The sequence below is a fragment of the Pristis pectinata genome, chromosome 3, assembly GCF_009764475.1.
Source record: "Pristis pectinata isolate sPriPec2 chromosome 3, sPriPec2.1.pri, whole genome shotgun sequence".
NCBI lineage: Eukaryota > Metazoa > Chordata > Chondrichthyes > Rhinopristiformes > Pristidae > Pristis > Pristis pectinata.
Genome location: NC_067407.1, coordinates 42,976,486 through 42,994,467, shown reverse-complemented (window position 1 = coordinate 42,994,467; position 17,982 = coordinate 42,976,486). Strand labels below are relative to the sequence as shown.

Below are 17,982 nucleotides of genomic sequence, written 5' to 3'. Positions count from 1 at the left end.
TCCATGCTGACCAAGATGCCCACCTAAAGCTAGTTCCATTTGTCCTTGTTTGGCCCATATCCCTCTAAACCTTTCTTCTTCGTGTACCTGTCCAAATGTCTTTTAAATGATGTTATTGTACCTGCCTCAACCACTTCCTCTGGCAGCTTGTTTCATATATGCAACAACCTCTGTGTGAAGAAACTTGCTCCTCATGTTCCTATTAAATCTTTCCTCTCTCACCTTAAAGCTATGCCCTTTAGTTCTTGATTCCCCAACCCTGGGAAAAAGACATTCTTTCTATGCTCCTCAATATTTTATACACCTCCTGTAAGATCACCCCTCAGTCTCCTATGCTCCAAGGAATAATACACCTTCTCAACCTCTCCCATTTGCTTGAATCCTGGCAACAACCTTGTAGGTCTTTTCTGCGCTCTTTCCAACTTAATGACATTTTTCCTTATAGTAGGGTGACCAAAACTGGACACAGTACTCCACGTGCGGCCTCACTAACATCTCGTACAACTACAACATAACATCCAAACTTCTATACTCAATGCCCTGACTGATGAAGGCCAGCGTGCTAAAAGCTTTCTTCAGCCTTTTTACCTGTGACACCACTTTCATGGACTATGTACTTCTACTCGTAGGTTCCTCTGTTTAATTCAGACAAGTTTGGGTATTGCATTTTGGGAGGTCAAATGCAAGAGGAAACTAAAAATGGCAAGACCCTTACTATCACTGATGTACAGAGGGATATTGGGCTGCAAGGCCATCACTCCCTGAAAGTGGCAACAATAGGGTGATAAAGAAGGCATACAGCATGCTTGGAGTGTTGAGTATAAAAGTTGGTAAGTCATGTTGCAGCCACATATAACATTTGGAGTATTGTATGTATTTCTGGTCGCCACACTGTTGGATAGACGTGGAAGCTTTGGAGAGGGTGCAAAAGACATTTACCTGGATGTTGCATGAGCTGAAGAGTATTAGCTATAAGGAGAGGTTGGACAAACTTAGATTGTTTTCACTGGAGCATTGGAGGCTGAGGTGGTAACCTGATAGAAGTTTATAAAATTATGAGAGGCAATAGATAGGGTAGATAGGTGGCAAGTTTTTTTTTCAGCAGAGAGTGGTAGGTGCCTGGAACACACTGCCAGGGGAGGTGGTAGAAGCAGATACAATAGTGGCATTTAAGAGGCATTTGGACTGACACATGAACAGGCAAAAAATAGAGGGATTATGGACCAGGTGTGGGTAGACAGGATTAGTTTAAATTGGTATCATGGTTGGCGCAGACATGGTGGGCCAAAGGGCCTGTTCCTGTGCTGTACTGTTGTATGTTCTATGGAGTAGAGGTGGGTGGGGTTAGGGAGAGAGTCAAAAGAGAATGTTTTTGACAGGGTAGAGACCAAGGTAGTGACACAAGTTCTGTTGGTACCATCTAAGAGAAGATGATGAATGTTTGTAAATCATTATTGATCTTATTGGGGATGTGTAAATAGAGGGAGTTGAGTGAATGCAGTAGAGAGAATAAAAAACAATGCTGGAACTCTGAGATGCAGTTCACAACAGTTGCTGAAAATCTGAAATGAAAGAAAATTCTGGAAATACTCATCAGATCTGGTACCATCTCTGAGGCAGCACCGACAGCATTTGTGTCATCTGATCAGTCTTGGTCTCTGCCCCGTCACATACATTCCCATCATTCTCTCCAATCCTCCCCTCTCTGCAACCTAGGACTGGAAAAGTAAAAAAAAATCTGCATTTTTGTGTAGAAGGTGCCAGAGACAGCCAGTGTGGAAGAAAGCCACAAAACTGCTGCTTGACGTATTCAGCTTTTTCTTTAGTAAAGCATCATTGTTGATAGTTTGAATGACTGACTTTTTTAATATCCGTGAGAATGAATAAGGGACAAAGGTGAATGCTGTGACAAAACTAACTTCAGTACAAGTTTAATAATATTTCCAGTGAGGTTTTTCTATGTAATGTACTGTGCTCTTTAGAATTGAGCTTATTGTTCTTTCCTATATTTTACTCTTCATTGCTTTAATTTTTAATATTTCTAATGTACTCTATCATATAAATATTGTAATTATTTTCAAAGCATTTTAAATATCTTTTTCCATCCCTCTAATCTTTCTCTTTTAAAGAGTTTTGCTTCTTGATTCTACAGGTTTCAGGCCTATTGATTGATTTGCCAAAGGGACCATTCACATATTAAGCTTAACTACGAACCCTAAATTACCTAGTTGGTTTATTTTGGGACTGCTTTAAAATGACTTGGTGAGCACTGTCATTAAAAGAACAGTAACACCTGGCTGTTCAGCTGTGAGGTTGTTGCAGCTGAGTAGGATCGTGCCCTTACCCAATTTCTACTTCCAGTAGTCCAAAGAAAATAAACCTTCCCTTTTCCATTTAACGTATTTCTGATGTCATCAGGTACCCTTCATGCTTGCCTCTGTAGCCTCCAAGGGCAGTAGTATCCTAGCTTTCTAGGTGGCCTGAAATGTAAACTCATATCATTAATTCACGCTTTCACTAAACAGATTAATCTGTGGATCTGCTAAACCTCTCACTATTGGAACTTAACACCTGAAAAAATAATCTCAATCAACTCCAAATGTTTAAAAGAACATCTGAAGCATTTAAAAAAAGAACATTCTAAAACTTGGTGTAAATAAACTGAAAGATTACAACTTAAGGAAAAATTTGCTTTGTGAAAAAAATGTTGAACAAATCCTTTCGGACATTTAGTGCACATTATATAATTTGCTGCTGATCGCAAAGGCAACAGTAATCATAATTCAAGGTAAAACATTCTCATTTAGAAACTCCTTTGTACAGCTCTGTGAAAAATGATGTCATGCTGAAAATTGGTTTAACTGGAGTACAACACTATATTGTACACATTTCTGGAAAACTTGGTATCTGTCTGGGAAACTTTACTCCTGACTTTTCAGTAGGAATTTCATTTGTGCTGGCACCTGTTTTCCAGCATAAGACCCTCACAAATGATATCAACATTAGTGCAAAAACCAGAATTCTTCTTCAGCATGATTTTCAGCCTCACACATCTGAAAAATGACATGTCATTTACTAGCAGAACAACCAGCTTTCATTAACTCTGTTTCCCCTGAAGCAAGCTATTTAATAGTGCATTCCCTGCCGTTAGTGAGATCTGTGACCTCAATATAGGCTCACACATGAGCTTGACTGTATTGTTTGTGGAGCTCATGGTTACAGTCACTCTCAGCTTCCTGACCTCAGGATCATTCCCAGTTGCTGCTGTCCATTTCTGCCACATCTTAGAATTTTTTGCCCATTCATGCATAAGGGAAATCACCCAAACTTCATGCTCAAGGGGAGAAAAATCATCCAACTTCTTTTAGTTCAGCTTAAAACTGCAGGTAGAAAGGCCAGGGGATTTTCCAGACTTGAAGGCTTCCTCAAATTGCAGGCAGTTGTAAACCACACTCATGCAGTATTTTCCTTGCAGCAGCACTTCTCTGCAGCCCCAGAGTGTCTCTGTGGCCCCATGCATCAAAGAAATTCCTCCTGTGGGTACTATTCATCTCTAACCTATCCAGGTCCCTGTGACAAACTGGGGACACTATTCCTCACAACATCCATCATCGCAGCATTTATCCTGAGCTCCAGGATGAGAGGAAATTACTAGGTGGACAGAGAAAATGATTGAAGGATGTGCAACATCCCCACTGACTCCTGGGAATCTCTGGCCCATGACTGCCCAGAATGGAGGAGGAGAATTTGGGATGGTATTGAGAATCTCAGGACCATATATCAGGAGAACACAGAAGTCATGCATAAGTGCTGGAAGGAGTGCACCACTTCACAAGCTCCTCACCCACCTACCCATTAGCCATCTCCCACCCCATCTGTGGAAATCTGTGGAAGAATCTGCTGTTCCCACCTCAGAACCCACAAAACCAGAATCAAGTCATTCTTGATCCTCAGGGGCTGCCCAGGAAGAAGATATTCTTCAAATAATATTGCTCCCATCAGCTGGAAGAGTGTTGTTTTTATTGTGGTGAGTCCCTTTAACAGCTGGCTGCTGAGGTCACATCTGCATGGCTAAATGTCAGCAGCTGTGTGAAGTTGCAATTGATTAGTAGATCAGTGAACTGAAAGTGACACAGTGCAGTGTTACAAGGGGAAACCTGACAACACTGTACTAGAAACATAGAAGATCACAATTTTCATCTGACTTTTGAAAACAATATCAGGGTGATGCACAATGACATTTTAACAGCATAAAATGTAGTAAAGCTATTTCTAGGCCTCCATGAAATTGTTGAAATGTCCATAAAAGACCTAAGAGGTTAAAATCTATTTTTTCTATTTATTCTCTTTTTTAGGATCAGGACATCACTGCAAGGCCAGCATTTACTGCCCATCTTTAATTGCCCTTGAACTGAGTCTTTTGCTAAGCCATCTGAGATGACTTTTAAGAATCAACTAAATAGGCCCCAAAATTGGGCATGGGGATTGCAATGCACAATTAACCCAAGACCATTGATTCCAATCCAGCCAACATGCACACTTGATGCTGACTGCTAATTTATATCATTGTAATACACAGCCGAGGCTAACCATGCTGTTGAGTAGCCACACATCCCAGCAAGAGGTCCAATATCCTGACTAGTTAGCTCCACTTAAAGCCCACTTGCCTCTTTAAAGGGGAAGGTGCTTCGTAGCTACAGCTTTCATCTGGTCCATGCTGAATTTTTATTTTCCCTTTCTCTCCATCCCTATCTCCATTTTAGGGGAAAGATTTGTGCTCAATATCCACTATGTGCTTACCACTAGAGAGCTATCTTGATTACACTTCCATCCATCTTGCCTCCTGTAAGGATTCCATTTCATTTTCCTGGTTTCTTCATCTACATCACATTTTTCCAACAATTTCATCTTCCATACCAGTGCTTCCAATATATATTCCTTTCTCCTCAACTGTGGTTTCACCTCTGTCATTGACATGACTCTCAATTGTTTTGATTCCATTTCCAGCACTTCTGTCCTCATCCTCTCTCCTCCCACCCAGAATACAAGCATGGAGTTCCTCTTCTACTCCAACAGCTTCCACCTTCAACAGATCTGTGATTTGTGACACCTTCAAGCTGATGCCAATATCAAATGCATCATCTCTTCCCCTTCCAGCATTACTTCCACAACATGCTGATCCACAACTTCGCCAATACCCATTCCCCTTCTCATAGCACATTGCCATAAAACTGCAGGACGTGCAACCCCTGCCATTTTACCTTCTTATATCCTGTCCAGTCAGCAAACATTCCTTCCAGGTAAACCAGCAATTTACTTGCACTTCTTCCTGTTTACTGCATTTGGTGCTCATGATGTGGTCTCCTCTGCATTAGGGAAAACAAATGCAAAATGTGTGATCATTTTGCAGAACACTGCCATTTAGACCACAAGGGTAAACCTGTGTTTCCTGTTGCCAATCACATTATATTCCCATCCCACTCCCATTTCGACCTCTCTGACTTTGGCCTCCTACAATAGTCCAACAAAGCTCAACATAAGCTCAAGGAACAGTACCTTATCTTCTGTCATGATACATTACAGTCTTCAGGATGTGACATTAAATTTAACAATTTCAGATAATTAGCCATTCTGGTCTTGAATCTCAGAGTGTTTTTTTTCCCTCTACCCCTCAAATGTTCAGATTTCATTCACCTTCCCCTCATTGCATTTTCACCCTCCTTCAGATGCACCGCAACCACCTGGTCTCTACCCTATCACAGACCTCTTTTATTCTTTCCACTCCTCCCATATCTCTCTGGAAATTAAAATGTGTTTCAATTCTATCTTTTTCTTGTTCTCATGAAAGCCAATCAACTTGGAACACTAATTCTGTTTCACTCTCCATAGATGCTGTCTGATCTGTTGAGCGTTTCTACCAGTTTTTGTTTCTAATTTGGAAAGAGTCCAAGTCTGTGTTTGTTCTGAGCTAAGTTACCCGAATTCAACCAGGCATCAAATGTGGAGACAAGGCATATCTTTAAGAAAGAACTTACTTCTAATAATACTTCTCTAACAGTTTAGGTTTCTTCTCCCGATTGCCAGCCAGTGGCCCCTTACTGGGAGGGGGAGATCACATGAGAACACATCCATTTCCTTTGGCAAACCAACCACAAACGGGGCCATTCACACCGTTCAGGCAGATGATTTGCCTCCCCTCATTGGAACCTGCCAGGCTGTAAATCTAAAATGGCTTCATTTAAAGAGTGCAACTGAAAATTCTTGGTATTGGGAGTCTTTGACCTTGATCCCTTTTGCATCAGTAAGCATGTTTAGGGTAGGGATGCTGAGGCTCAGCCCCATTATAAGGACACTGCAAACTTGAAAGCCAGGTTAGGGCCTAAGGCTTCTGGGTCCCTGTGGAGTTTGTAGCCATTTCATCAGATTTGTCACACTTTTCTGCCAGAATAACTGAACAGTTTCAAAGAATGTGACCTTCTACCATTTATAAATACTCATGCAATGCCAACAAAGACCCATTTGTTAAAGATTTATTTTCATAGTTCAGGATTCTAGTTTTTGAAGTCATTTGGAATTCCTGTTAGTTTTGCAAACTTCTAACATTTTTTAATAAACTGATCATGCAGGTAGACATAGGTTGTTTTTGATTTCCAATGCATGTAAAGCCAGGCAGTTATCATCACTAATAAATATTACTGGATCTTGGAAATTGTGTTTGTTCTCTTAACAGCTGCTTTATTAGGAAGACTGAACAGTACATCGTCGCCACTATAAATCCTCACAAGCAAATTGCTCCATTCTGAACTCCTGATGTGTGTTTCTATATATAGTCCAGAACAGCATCAGAAGAGTTAGATTATATTATACAGATTCCAGGCAGATGCAACCTGATATAACCAGCTGTTTCCCCACTAAAATCAATGTCAAATGACAGAACAGTTTTAATACGTTTTTCAGAAGGCTTAAAGTGCAATGAAAACATTCTTCACAATTTTCATAAGCCATTCATCTTCCATTATTGTACTTACAACAGTCTCCACTTATTTCTTTGATACAGAATACAGGGGAGCCATAAACTGCCGTCAACTGGGATTTAAGATTTTCCACTTTAGGTGGAATACAGCTTTTCCTAATAACACCCTAATTTTCTCCTTTCCTTTCTTAAAAGCAGACGTGATTGTTTTCTGTTCCTGAATGCGAGGCATTCATCGGGAACAGCATTCAAATCTGATCCGGGTTTATTCCCTGAAGTCAGCATGGATATGTTCCACCACAGTCACTCGATAGCAAACAGGAACAGGCATCCTGGCTGATATTTCCTTTTCCTCAGGCAAGTGGTGCTAAGGCCATCTGTAATAAACTGAGGTCAACTGACATGCCGATGAGTTGGGATTAGGAACAGGAATAGGCCAGTTAGCCCTCAGGCCTAATCTGCCTTTCATCGGGATCATGGCTAATCTATACTTTAACTGCACCCACCTGCCTTGTCTAGCAAAAATCTATCAATCTAGTATTATTAATTGAGATTAAATCTACTTTAAGAACTGGGTTGTTTTGAGGCTGTAAGTACACGAACAAAGAATTTGAGATGATGACAATTGACTGGTATTTAAATTAAGATAAGATAAATTTCCTGGCTTGTAAATCGGACAAAAAAAATTGGAATAATATTTTAAAATCCAAGTTCTGTTCGTACTTTGTTAGACAACTGTAGCTTATTCTGATTCACACTCATTTGGAAAGAATGCTTTTTGCAGATGTCATAGAATAGAGACCATCTGTGGGCAGTTGAAGAATGTTTTGGATAATGGAAGACTGTCTTGGGGAAACACTTGGATCAAACACAGACAATCAACAGAAAGCATTTAAGTATATCCCCATGCTGGGCAAACAATGAAAATACTGGTTATTCTCGTTTGATTAATTATTTTTAGCACTTAATCTATTTTCACCTTCTGTTTTCTGTTCCTTTGTCTTGCATGTGGAGAGTTCCTTCTTAGTGAAGAATACTGGAAGATGGGAGTCAGTTTTGCTGAACAATATCCCTGGTGGGACAGGGATGGGCAGATATGAGTGTTATCCCTCCTCCTAACTCCTTCCTTTGACCATGTTGTCAATACTCAGCGAATGACATATGTGTCCCATTGAGATTCTCATCATTTCTGTTGGGAGGGGAGGGAAAGGATATGCTCAGGGTGTATGCCCAGCAGAATTACCTCTAGAGCTTTTACATAAGGAAGCTGAAATCTCCCTCAATATTAACACTGATCAGAAGAGATACACATTTATATCTGGGGAGATTGACCTTTACAGGAGTGGCTATGCCCACCTGCTGCAAATAATTTAGGGAAACTCCATCTCATTTAAGACACTGCTAGGAAGCAGGGTTCATTGTCAGCAGTCCTTGAGTGCCGTCCCATAGGGCAGTCAAGTGAATGTGGGCCAGTGCCGTAGATGCTTGTGGTCAAATTAAATGACCGTGGAAAGGGCAGCAGGGAGAAAACAGGGATTGCGAGGAGAGTTCAATGAGGGGTGGAGTAGGGATAGTGATAGGAATGAGAGTTAATAGAAAGTAAAATGTACACGGTGAAAGGTTGGGAGATAAAATAGCATGAGTTGGAGGTAGAAGCATGAATAATTGAGGCAGAGTACAAATAGAAATGTACTATTTCCCAAGAAAACAACAGAAGGAGAAGCATAAATGTTATTTGGGGACAGGGAAATTGGAGAGGAGAGAAAGGGTGACACCAAGGCAGAAACAGACACAAGGGACGGTAAAAAAACAGCAAGGTAAACACAATAGAAGCAGGTGAAGACCATATTGTCCTATTAAATGCCACTGGAGATAACTGATAAATGTTTACTGTTTATTGCATTTCTGGATTAATTAATGAACATATCACTTTCTTTGTATGGGCAAGGCCTGACAAAGTGGGATTATTTTGTCCTTGCTCTTTGTGTTATTTTTGCTTTGCTGGTGCATTATAATTCAATCTACTTTATTCATCTTTACAAGTATCTTTCACCTCTGTTGGTGGTGGAGTCAGCTGGCAACACAGCTGCACAGGGTACATGTTACTATAAATGGTTCTGGTGTAGAATGTTCTTGTGGGTGATTATATAAACTCCCATCAGCTGACACACCTGCTTTCCACTTCACACTGGTGATTACTAAGTAACCTGAGCTCCAATAGTGCTGCTGCAGCAACCTTCAGTGACTTTAAAATGTAGGACACATTGAATTTTGCGCTTTCCTTTTACCTTTGCAAATGCATGTTGTTTTTGTGGTTCTGTGCCACTTGTTAACACTGTTTCTCTTTCCACAGATGTTACCTGACTGGCTGAATCTTTCCAGCATTTTCTTTTTTCAGATTTTCAGTTTCTTCAGTTTTTTCCTAATTACATGAGTATTTTCACTTTTTTCAGTATGACATTTTACTTCTTATTGTTGTCTATTGTGATTCTCCTAGCACATTCCTGACTTATATACTGGTGTATAAGTTCTAGTCACATCATGGGTAGCTGCTGAGATCATCTACCTCTGGTTTTCCTATCTGTGTAATCATGTAGCAGTGTTGTGAGCAGTGCCAGATTGTGCAGAAATACAACTTCTAACATGGCATTGTTCCACCATTAGGGGATGCTACAACTAAGCTTTCACTGAATGCATGATATTTACATTCTGTCAACACTTGACTTGAATGTTGCATTGTCAAAGGTTCATGTGCTATTTCTGCATTGAAATTTCTGGCATTCTAATGTCAATGTAAGTGATAGAAGTAAGTGGTATTTGTAAGGAAAGAGATGAGAGATTTTCCAATGCACTTTTTTGCCCAAGGTGAAAACTGCAATTCCTTTAGTATATTGTATAACACCAAACCTATTATTTTATTCTGGATTAGTGATACGAGAAGCTATTAGAGTCATAGAGTGATAGAGCATGGAAACAGGCCCTTCAGACCAACTCATCCATGCTGACCAAGTTGTCTACCTGGGCTAGATCCATTTGTCTGTATTTGTCCATATACATCCAAACCTTTCATATGAATGTACCTGTCTAAATGTCTTTTAAACATTGTAATTGTACCTGCCTCTACAGCTTCCTCTGGCAACTCATTCCATATGCCCACCACCTTCTGTGTAAAAATAAAAGTTGCCCCTCAGTCGCTTTTAAATCCTTCTCCTCTCTCTTTAAACCTATGCTCTTTAGTTTTAGACTCCCCTACCCTGGGAAAAAGACAGTGACCATTCACCTTATCTATGCCCCTCATGATTTTATAAACCTCTATAAGGTCACCCATCGGCCTCCTACGCTCCAGGGAAAACAGTCCCAGCCTATCCATCTCCAACCTCCAGTCTCAGTAACATCCTAGTGTATGTTTTCTGCACCTGTTCCAGCTTCATGACATCCTTCTTGTAGTTGGGTGACCAGAACTGCACACAATATTCCAAGTGTGGTCTCACCATTGACTTGTACAGTAATAAAACGATGTCCTAACTCCTGTACTCAAGCGTGCCAATTGCCTTCTTCACCACCCTATCTACTTGTGTCGCCACTTTTAGGGAACTATATATCTGTACCCCTAGGTCTCTCTGTTCTACAGCACTCTCCAGGGCCCTACCATTTACTCTGTAGGTCTTGCCATGGTTTAACTTACCAAAGTGCAACACCTCACACTCGTCCAAGTTAAATTCCATCTGCAATACCTTGGCCCACTTCCCCAGTTAATCTGCATCCCATTGTAACCCTGGATAACCCTCTTCACTGTATACTATGCCATCAATTTTAGTGTCATCTGCAAACTTACTATCCATGTTAACAAGATTGTCATCCAAATTGTTAATACAGATAATGAGCAACACTGGACCCAGCACTGATCCCTGTGGCACACCACTGGTCGCAGGGCTCCGATCTGAAAAACAATTCTCCACTACCATCCTTAGACTCCTTCCACCAAGCCAATTTTGCATCCAGTTGGGTAGCTTACCTTGGATCCCATGTGATCTAATCTTCCGACTGGCATATCATGCAGGACCTTGTCAAAAGTCTTGCCTAAGACTATGTAGACAACATCCACAGGCTTGCCCTCGTCAATTCTCTTTGTCACCTGTTCACATAACTCATCCTACATCCCTTGTACTCCTCAAGGGATTCGCTTGATCCCAGCTACCTATACCTGACATATGCCTCCTTTTTCCTGCTAGATGCCCCTCTACCTGCAAACATCCTCTCCCAATCAGTCTTTGGCAAGTTCCTGTCTGATGTCTTAAAAATTTGCTTTACCTCATTTTAGAACTTTAACTTGTGGATCACTCTATAACTTTTTCCACAACTATTTTAAAAGTAGTAGAATTATGGTCACTGTGCTCCCCCATTGACACCTCAATCACTTGTCCTTCCTCATTTCCCAATAGGAATCCAATGTTGCCCTCTCTCTAGAAGGGCCATCTATATATTGTTTGAGAAAACCTTTCTGGACACATTTAACAAATTCTACCCCATCCAAGCCCTTTTCACTGTGGTAGTCTCAGTCAATATGAGGGAGGTTGAATTTTAAGAATTTTTTAAAAAATACACATTTATCAAAAATTTGGAAGTATGTAATACATAACGTGCAAGTCAACATTTTCATAACAAGTCCTGTTATCCCCATTACTTAATGATAGTGTGTCATCATATGTCATTCAGTTACATCCCTGAAGGAAATAGTTAATAGTGTATTATCACAGATTTCAACTAATTTAAAGGCTTTGATAACTTCTTGTCAGTGTCATGGTCGCTGCTGCTTGCAACCAAGAGAAGATAATTTTTGTGGCATGATTTGTGCCTGAAATGAGCCAAATTCATTATTTAATTTCTGAATGTTTCCAGAATTACCCCACAATGTTTGCACTTTTATCAGTATTAATTTTGAGAAAACAAGGTGAATGTGAATTGGAAAAATATTTATGTATGTGAAGTCTTAAGATTCCATCATCACCTGGAAAGTGAATGTAAGTTTTCTCAAAAATATATGCCTATTTCAGAGGTTTGCAGTAATCTGAGACTTCCTCACTTTTCATGACATTTTTTTAGCATTGTAAATCCACCAAGAATCCTTAAAATCTTACAATCTGTTCAGCCAGTTTCATTTCTCCTGACAAATTTATTGGCCACGAGCTGCTCATGACTAATATGGAACATCTGTATGATTGTACAGCAATAGATCTAAACATTTTGACTGTGTGAGAAATATTTACAAAGATGTTGAAGTTGATTTTCCTTTCCGTTTCCATTATATCTTGAAAGTGGAAGACAATGCAACACTAAATTACAATATATTTGTCTTTCTAATTTCTTCTGAACCCAAATATAATAAATGTTTAGTTAGCTGAAAATCTTCTCTAATCCTGGGTCATTTGGAGTGAGCCAACCTATTGTAAACAGCAATTTATCTGTCTTCACCTGGATTCACTGATCACCTGCCAGCTTGTGCTCCTCCCCCTCCTCCCACCCTTGTATTCTGGCTTCTGCCCTGTTTCTTTCCAGTCCTGATGAAGGGTCTCGACATGAAACACCAACTGTTCATTTCCCTCCATAGATGCTACCAGACCTGCTGCATTCCTCCAGCATCTTGTGTTGCTCCAGATTTCCAGCATCTGCAGTCTCTCTTGTGTCAGCACTTTATCTGTCTGTCCTAATATGGGAGCCAATTAAACTTATGTGTGTTATTTAATACTTCTGGGGAATTGAGTGAGGAATTTTTTCATGTAATTTCTTGAAAAATGCAAAGCAAAACATCATGTATTGTAAATGGTGCACAAGTGCAAATTCAGCATACAAATGCACAAATTCACATTTAATTGACAGTAAGACAATGGACTGGACTTTCCTGTAAAGTGCCAGCAATTTTCTGTGAACTGTTGGCATTTCTCTGTATGCCAGAAATTTTAATACTCCCTTGCAAACATGCACAAACATGGAAGTGCTGAACTTCCGAATAGTTATTCACTGAGATTTTGCTGACTACACTCCATCGCAAGACTCCTCATGGATTCAAGCAACACAACAGTCTTTCTACATTTCCACAACGTTTACACTGGTAAATCTGTCCACCAAACTTGTGCACTAGGTTAAATTTTCCTCAAGCTATTTCACCATTTCTGGCCCCACCATGTGAAGCCACTTGTATAGTATGAAGCACTCCATAGGACCCTTAAGTAAGCAGTTCACCACTGCCAGGAAATTTCTGAGCCAGGAAATTCCTGAGCCAGTAAGGTGATATGCTCCAAATGTGGAAAATAAGGACAAATATGGTGCCAGGTTCTTCACAGAAAAGGTAATTCACACCTGTACTGGAAGTCCAGGTCAATTTAATGGAGGCATCCCCTGAAATGACATCAGATTAATTGATGGGTACAGTGTGGAGAGATCAAACTGATTTACAGAAGTTCCCGGGAATTCCTATTTGTGAAAGTGCAGTAAGCTTCTCTTTCATTCAAAATTCTAATCAATTTTAATAATTGAACCTTTTACCATGGTCAAAAAAATAAATTGGCAACTTGATTTTTGTTAAATGTTTGCAAACCCTAGAATTCTAAGACCTAAGAACCCAATAATGCAGAATCCTTCCAGAAGAATAGAAGTTATAAATGGAATAGAAGTTATAAATGGAAGACAATGAGATTCTAAAAGACAAAAATCTGAATTAACTGCATTAAATGGCTTGCATGGTGGCCTTTGTGGGGAACATGTTCTTGCTTTGGTGGTAGGAGGAGGGGAGGTGTTCATTGTACATTCATAGCTTCAGAGGTATCCAAATTTTTGAAAACAAAATCATATCAGAGGCAACAGAATGCTTTCCAAAAAAGTTGCCACTGTAATTTGTCAAACTGTATGCTTAATGTGGTGAAAATTCAAGGCCATAAATTCAAAAGGAGAAAGTCAAGAGTAAGAAGGGAAGTCAATGAGAAAATTTTCACTGCTCTGGGATAGGTCACCAGGTAGACAATTGAACTGGACAATATAATTGGTCTCAAAAATGTGACAGGAAATGAGATGAGCATCTTCATTCATAGAGAAAATGTAAGTATCAAATTAGATGTGGTTATGTTCTTACAACCCAGAAAAAATGCAGGAAATTTTCTATGATGTATTTATATATTTACAACTGATTGAGGGCCTATTAAATGTTAAAGAGAAACAGAGTTAATGTTTGAGGTCAAAGACCCAGACCTGAAACGTTAAATCTGTTTCTCTTTCCACAGATGCTGTCTGATCTGCAGAATGTTTCCATCAAGTTGGCTGGATGAAAATATCTGTTTTAAGTTTTTATTCATTCAAAGGCTGGATGTTCTCAGAATTCTCAAATGATATAGTTCATCATATGACATAGTTTAATACCATAGAATGCACTTGATGTAATGAAAAGAGAGAATGGGAAAAGAAGGGAAAATCAAAGAAAGGAGGATAAGGAAATGGACACTAGTAGTCATGTTGGGGGAGCTGGCATATAATTTTCACATTAATCTTAATATCTATTGGGGTGGAAAGATCGAAAGTTTTGAGGCATTTTATCCAAATGAAAAAATATTGAAAATTATTTACTTGTTACTGCTCTGTGTTATGCGAATGAGTTGCAAGCCTATGTGACCTTCAAAACAAAACACGGTGTTGCCGAACTCCAGATTTTGCTGCAACAAAATTATGTATGACTAACCCTAAAATGTTGCCAACAACATTGGCCATCTGTAGTTAGAAGCATGGTCAGCTAGAGTATTGGAATGAGGCCCTTCGTAAACAGCTCAAGTTTGTTTGCAGCATTCTGCTTTGCTGAGGTAATTTATCATCAACACATGTGTAACTGGGGCAGAAGGAATGTTGGAAACCGACTGACAGTCTGTACTTCAGTATTACATTCACGAACATACACTTCTCTGCTCACATCACAGCATTATATTAATAGCCAATGACAGCTGCGGACTCCACTGAGGCTGCAACAGGAGCCTGTCAACAGTCCTAACTGCATTTGTAGCAAAACATGACTTTCTTATCAGTGCAGGCATATTAGAACATGGAAAGGGGAATACACAGTGGAATTCTTTAGCTCCATGAAATATTTGAAGGAGAAGGCTTTGCATTGTTAACTGGACTTAAGAGAACCTTTTAAAATGTTCAATATGCTTTTCATATCTGTACACACAGATACAGATCAATATTACTTGAGGTTATCTCTTCTTCTCTGAAGATCTGGAAAAGACATAACTGATGACTACTAATTTATAAAGGCTCTGGGGGACTATGTTCAAACTGATGTTTTTCAGGTGCTGAGTTCATCTTCTCAAAATGCAAGATCAGGTTACTTAAATATTTTTGATATTCCTGTCACAATCCACATTAGCAGACTGGGAACACACAACAGTTTAGGAACTAACACTTATCATGCATTGCAGTTTGTCTTTGTAGCCTATTAGTGAATTCACTTGACCACATGTAAGATTGGTCTTCAACATATTTCTGAAGAGCAATTTTCCATTTCTACCTTTTCGCATCTGTGAGGAGAAGTTAAACACAGTTCAACAGTTGTTACCCTGAAAGAGTAGGCATGTCATATGAAAAGAAAACACTGTGGTATTTTGACCATTCTTCAGTCTAATAGACTCCTTTTGTTGATATAAAGCCTATATAACTGCTTCATATCTAATATTAAAAACCTCTAAACTGGTGCATCTTTGTGGATGTGAATATGTTGCTTTATCTTCCCATGTCTGTAATTAATGTTACCATAAATGCAAAATTTAAGGAAAAGCAATGCAAATATAGACTAATGCAAAATGTAATAGATCCACACATCCAAGAAAAATTTGAAATTTCCACTTTCCATTATACTGAAAGTGCTACCTATGAATAATGTAAATCTGAATGAATAGGAATCCCAGGAAATTGCTATAGCCTAAGTTTGTGAATAAAGTCTAAAACAGTGTAATTGACCATTATATTAACTTTATTGATCAAACAAAAGAGTCACAATCTAAATAACAAACCAAACATTAGTGGACTGCACTGCTGTTCCTTTCCCACAAAGATTCTGATAAGGAAGGTAGAGAACATGCATGGACTTGATGAAAGTTGCATTAATCAATAAAACATTTGTGCTTAATTGCTTCCTTATCTATTACCAACATTGTTAACAAGTCAGTCCATTGATCATTATTTTTTGATATAAGAATAAATAGTAATTTTCGTCTTATTCCATGCTTCTCAGGAAAGCAGTAGAAAAACTAAGTAACCAAAATGAGGCTGAGATCCACCAGAAATATGAAGAGAAGCAGCAGGAGACTGAGCATGTGCAAGCTATCTTGCAGAATAAGATTCAGCTTCTGCAAGAGGTGAGTAAAGATCTGGAAGCACCAGGGCCTCAGTCCATGATGTCCTTTATTGTCACCACCATGTGGAGCAGATCATTATATCAGAACACTATGTAGATGAAGAAGTTCAGTTAATCAATCAAATCCTACTTGTAGGATCTAATTTAATTTCCATCATTTTTGCAAGTAGGTCCAATAACCAAGCCACCTATCCTTTTTAAAGAATGTTTAACATCTTCACCAAGTCAGAAGGTTACAGGTTCAGTACTCTGCTCCATTAATTTGCCTCAGTCATGTTCAAAGGTGAAGCACCATGCAGAGGTTTTGTTTTCCCCTCTAAGCAAATGATGTCCTCTTAGCAGATAGCCCTGTTGGAGGTGTAGGAACAGGACTGAGTGTAGACTTACCCAAAAGTAAACAAAACTCACATGGGAGTTAATTAATTGTCATTGGTTTTAGTCTTAGATTTAGTCCTCAGTTAAGTATTTATGCATTTCCAAAGGAAAGTTGTGACCAGTCAGAGGGCAAAAGTGGAGATAAGTCATGGCTGTCATTGTGCTATAATGTGAACAATAAATAGACCCTCTGGTCAGCAACATTCCCCTCATATGCCAGGAATGACAACACTTGCTTTTACTTTGCATATTCAGCAGTAAAGCATCCCAAACTAATTCATAACAGAATAATTAGACAAATATTGACACAAGAGGATATTAAGACAGGTGATCAAAAGTTTGTCCAATGAGGACCATCTTAAAGGAAACAAGAGATAATTTAAGAAAGGGAATTCCAGCATTTAGACTCAGGAAGGTGCAAAGCTCAGCCATTAAACAAATATATTCTGCATCTGTCTTTGCAATTGGGTGGTAGACGAGTACTCCAGTAAGACAAGTCCCATAATTACCTTTGAACCTCTGGGCCTACCCCAACCCCTCTTGACCTTTTGAATTCCAGGCCCCCAATGGAGCCAACCTCCCTCTCTACAATCAATCCACTGACCTCCTCCAACCATCTGATCTCCCCTGATTCCTGTAGCTCCCAGCACACCCAATCTGCCAATCATTTCCAATGGTTCCAGTCCTCCAGTCCACTGAATCCCATAAACCCTAAATTGATGGTGAGGTGTCAATCCTTGATCACTTGTCTTGCCATGCTGAACCTTAGGCCTGTATCCTCTGTCACACCCTTCTCCACTTCTCCACCCACCCCCCCCCCCCCCCCAATCCTGGCCATGATCCTTCTGACAGACAACCTTCTTGATCCCTATCATTAATTCAGAGCCTCCTCTTGGCTACAATCTATCAATCATACTCCTCCAGCCACTAACCTTACTGAACGACTTGACCCCTGGGTCTCAAACCTTTAATTAAAGTAGTTGGCTCTCTCCACCCCCACACCCCAATGAAATCTCCAGTATCAGCCTCACTCCTAAGGACCACATTTTGTAGTACAGAAAAGTAGTATCAGCTACTGGGGTCTTTAAGTCACCTCAGCAACACCCATCAAACATACACTTTTGGATGTGAAAGAATTTCTTTGCATGAATGTTAAACTCTTCAATCTCTTATTCCCATTGTTCTGTAGGATATATCTTCTTCAAACTATTAATGTGGCTATAGAGTTTAATAAGGGGAT

The 17,982-nt window shown here is 39.6% G+C and overlaps 1 protein-coding gene across 2 annotated transcripts in view; it reads left to right on the top strand.

Moving 5' to 3' along the window:
- pde4dip (phosphodiesterase 4D interacting protein) overlaps window positions 1-17,982 on the top strand; it is a 342,932-nt gene that overhangs the window by 182,996 nt on the left and 141,954 nt on the right. For both annotated transcript variants that reach the window (XM_052010871.1, XM_052010870.1), the window contains exon 6: window positions 16,245-16,368. In XM_052010871.1, coding sequence (XP_051866831.1) covers window positions 16,245-16,368 — 124 coding nt within the window. The remainder of the gene's footprint in view (window positions 1-16,244; window positions 16,369-17,982) is intronic.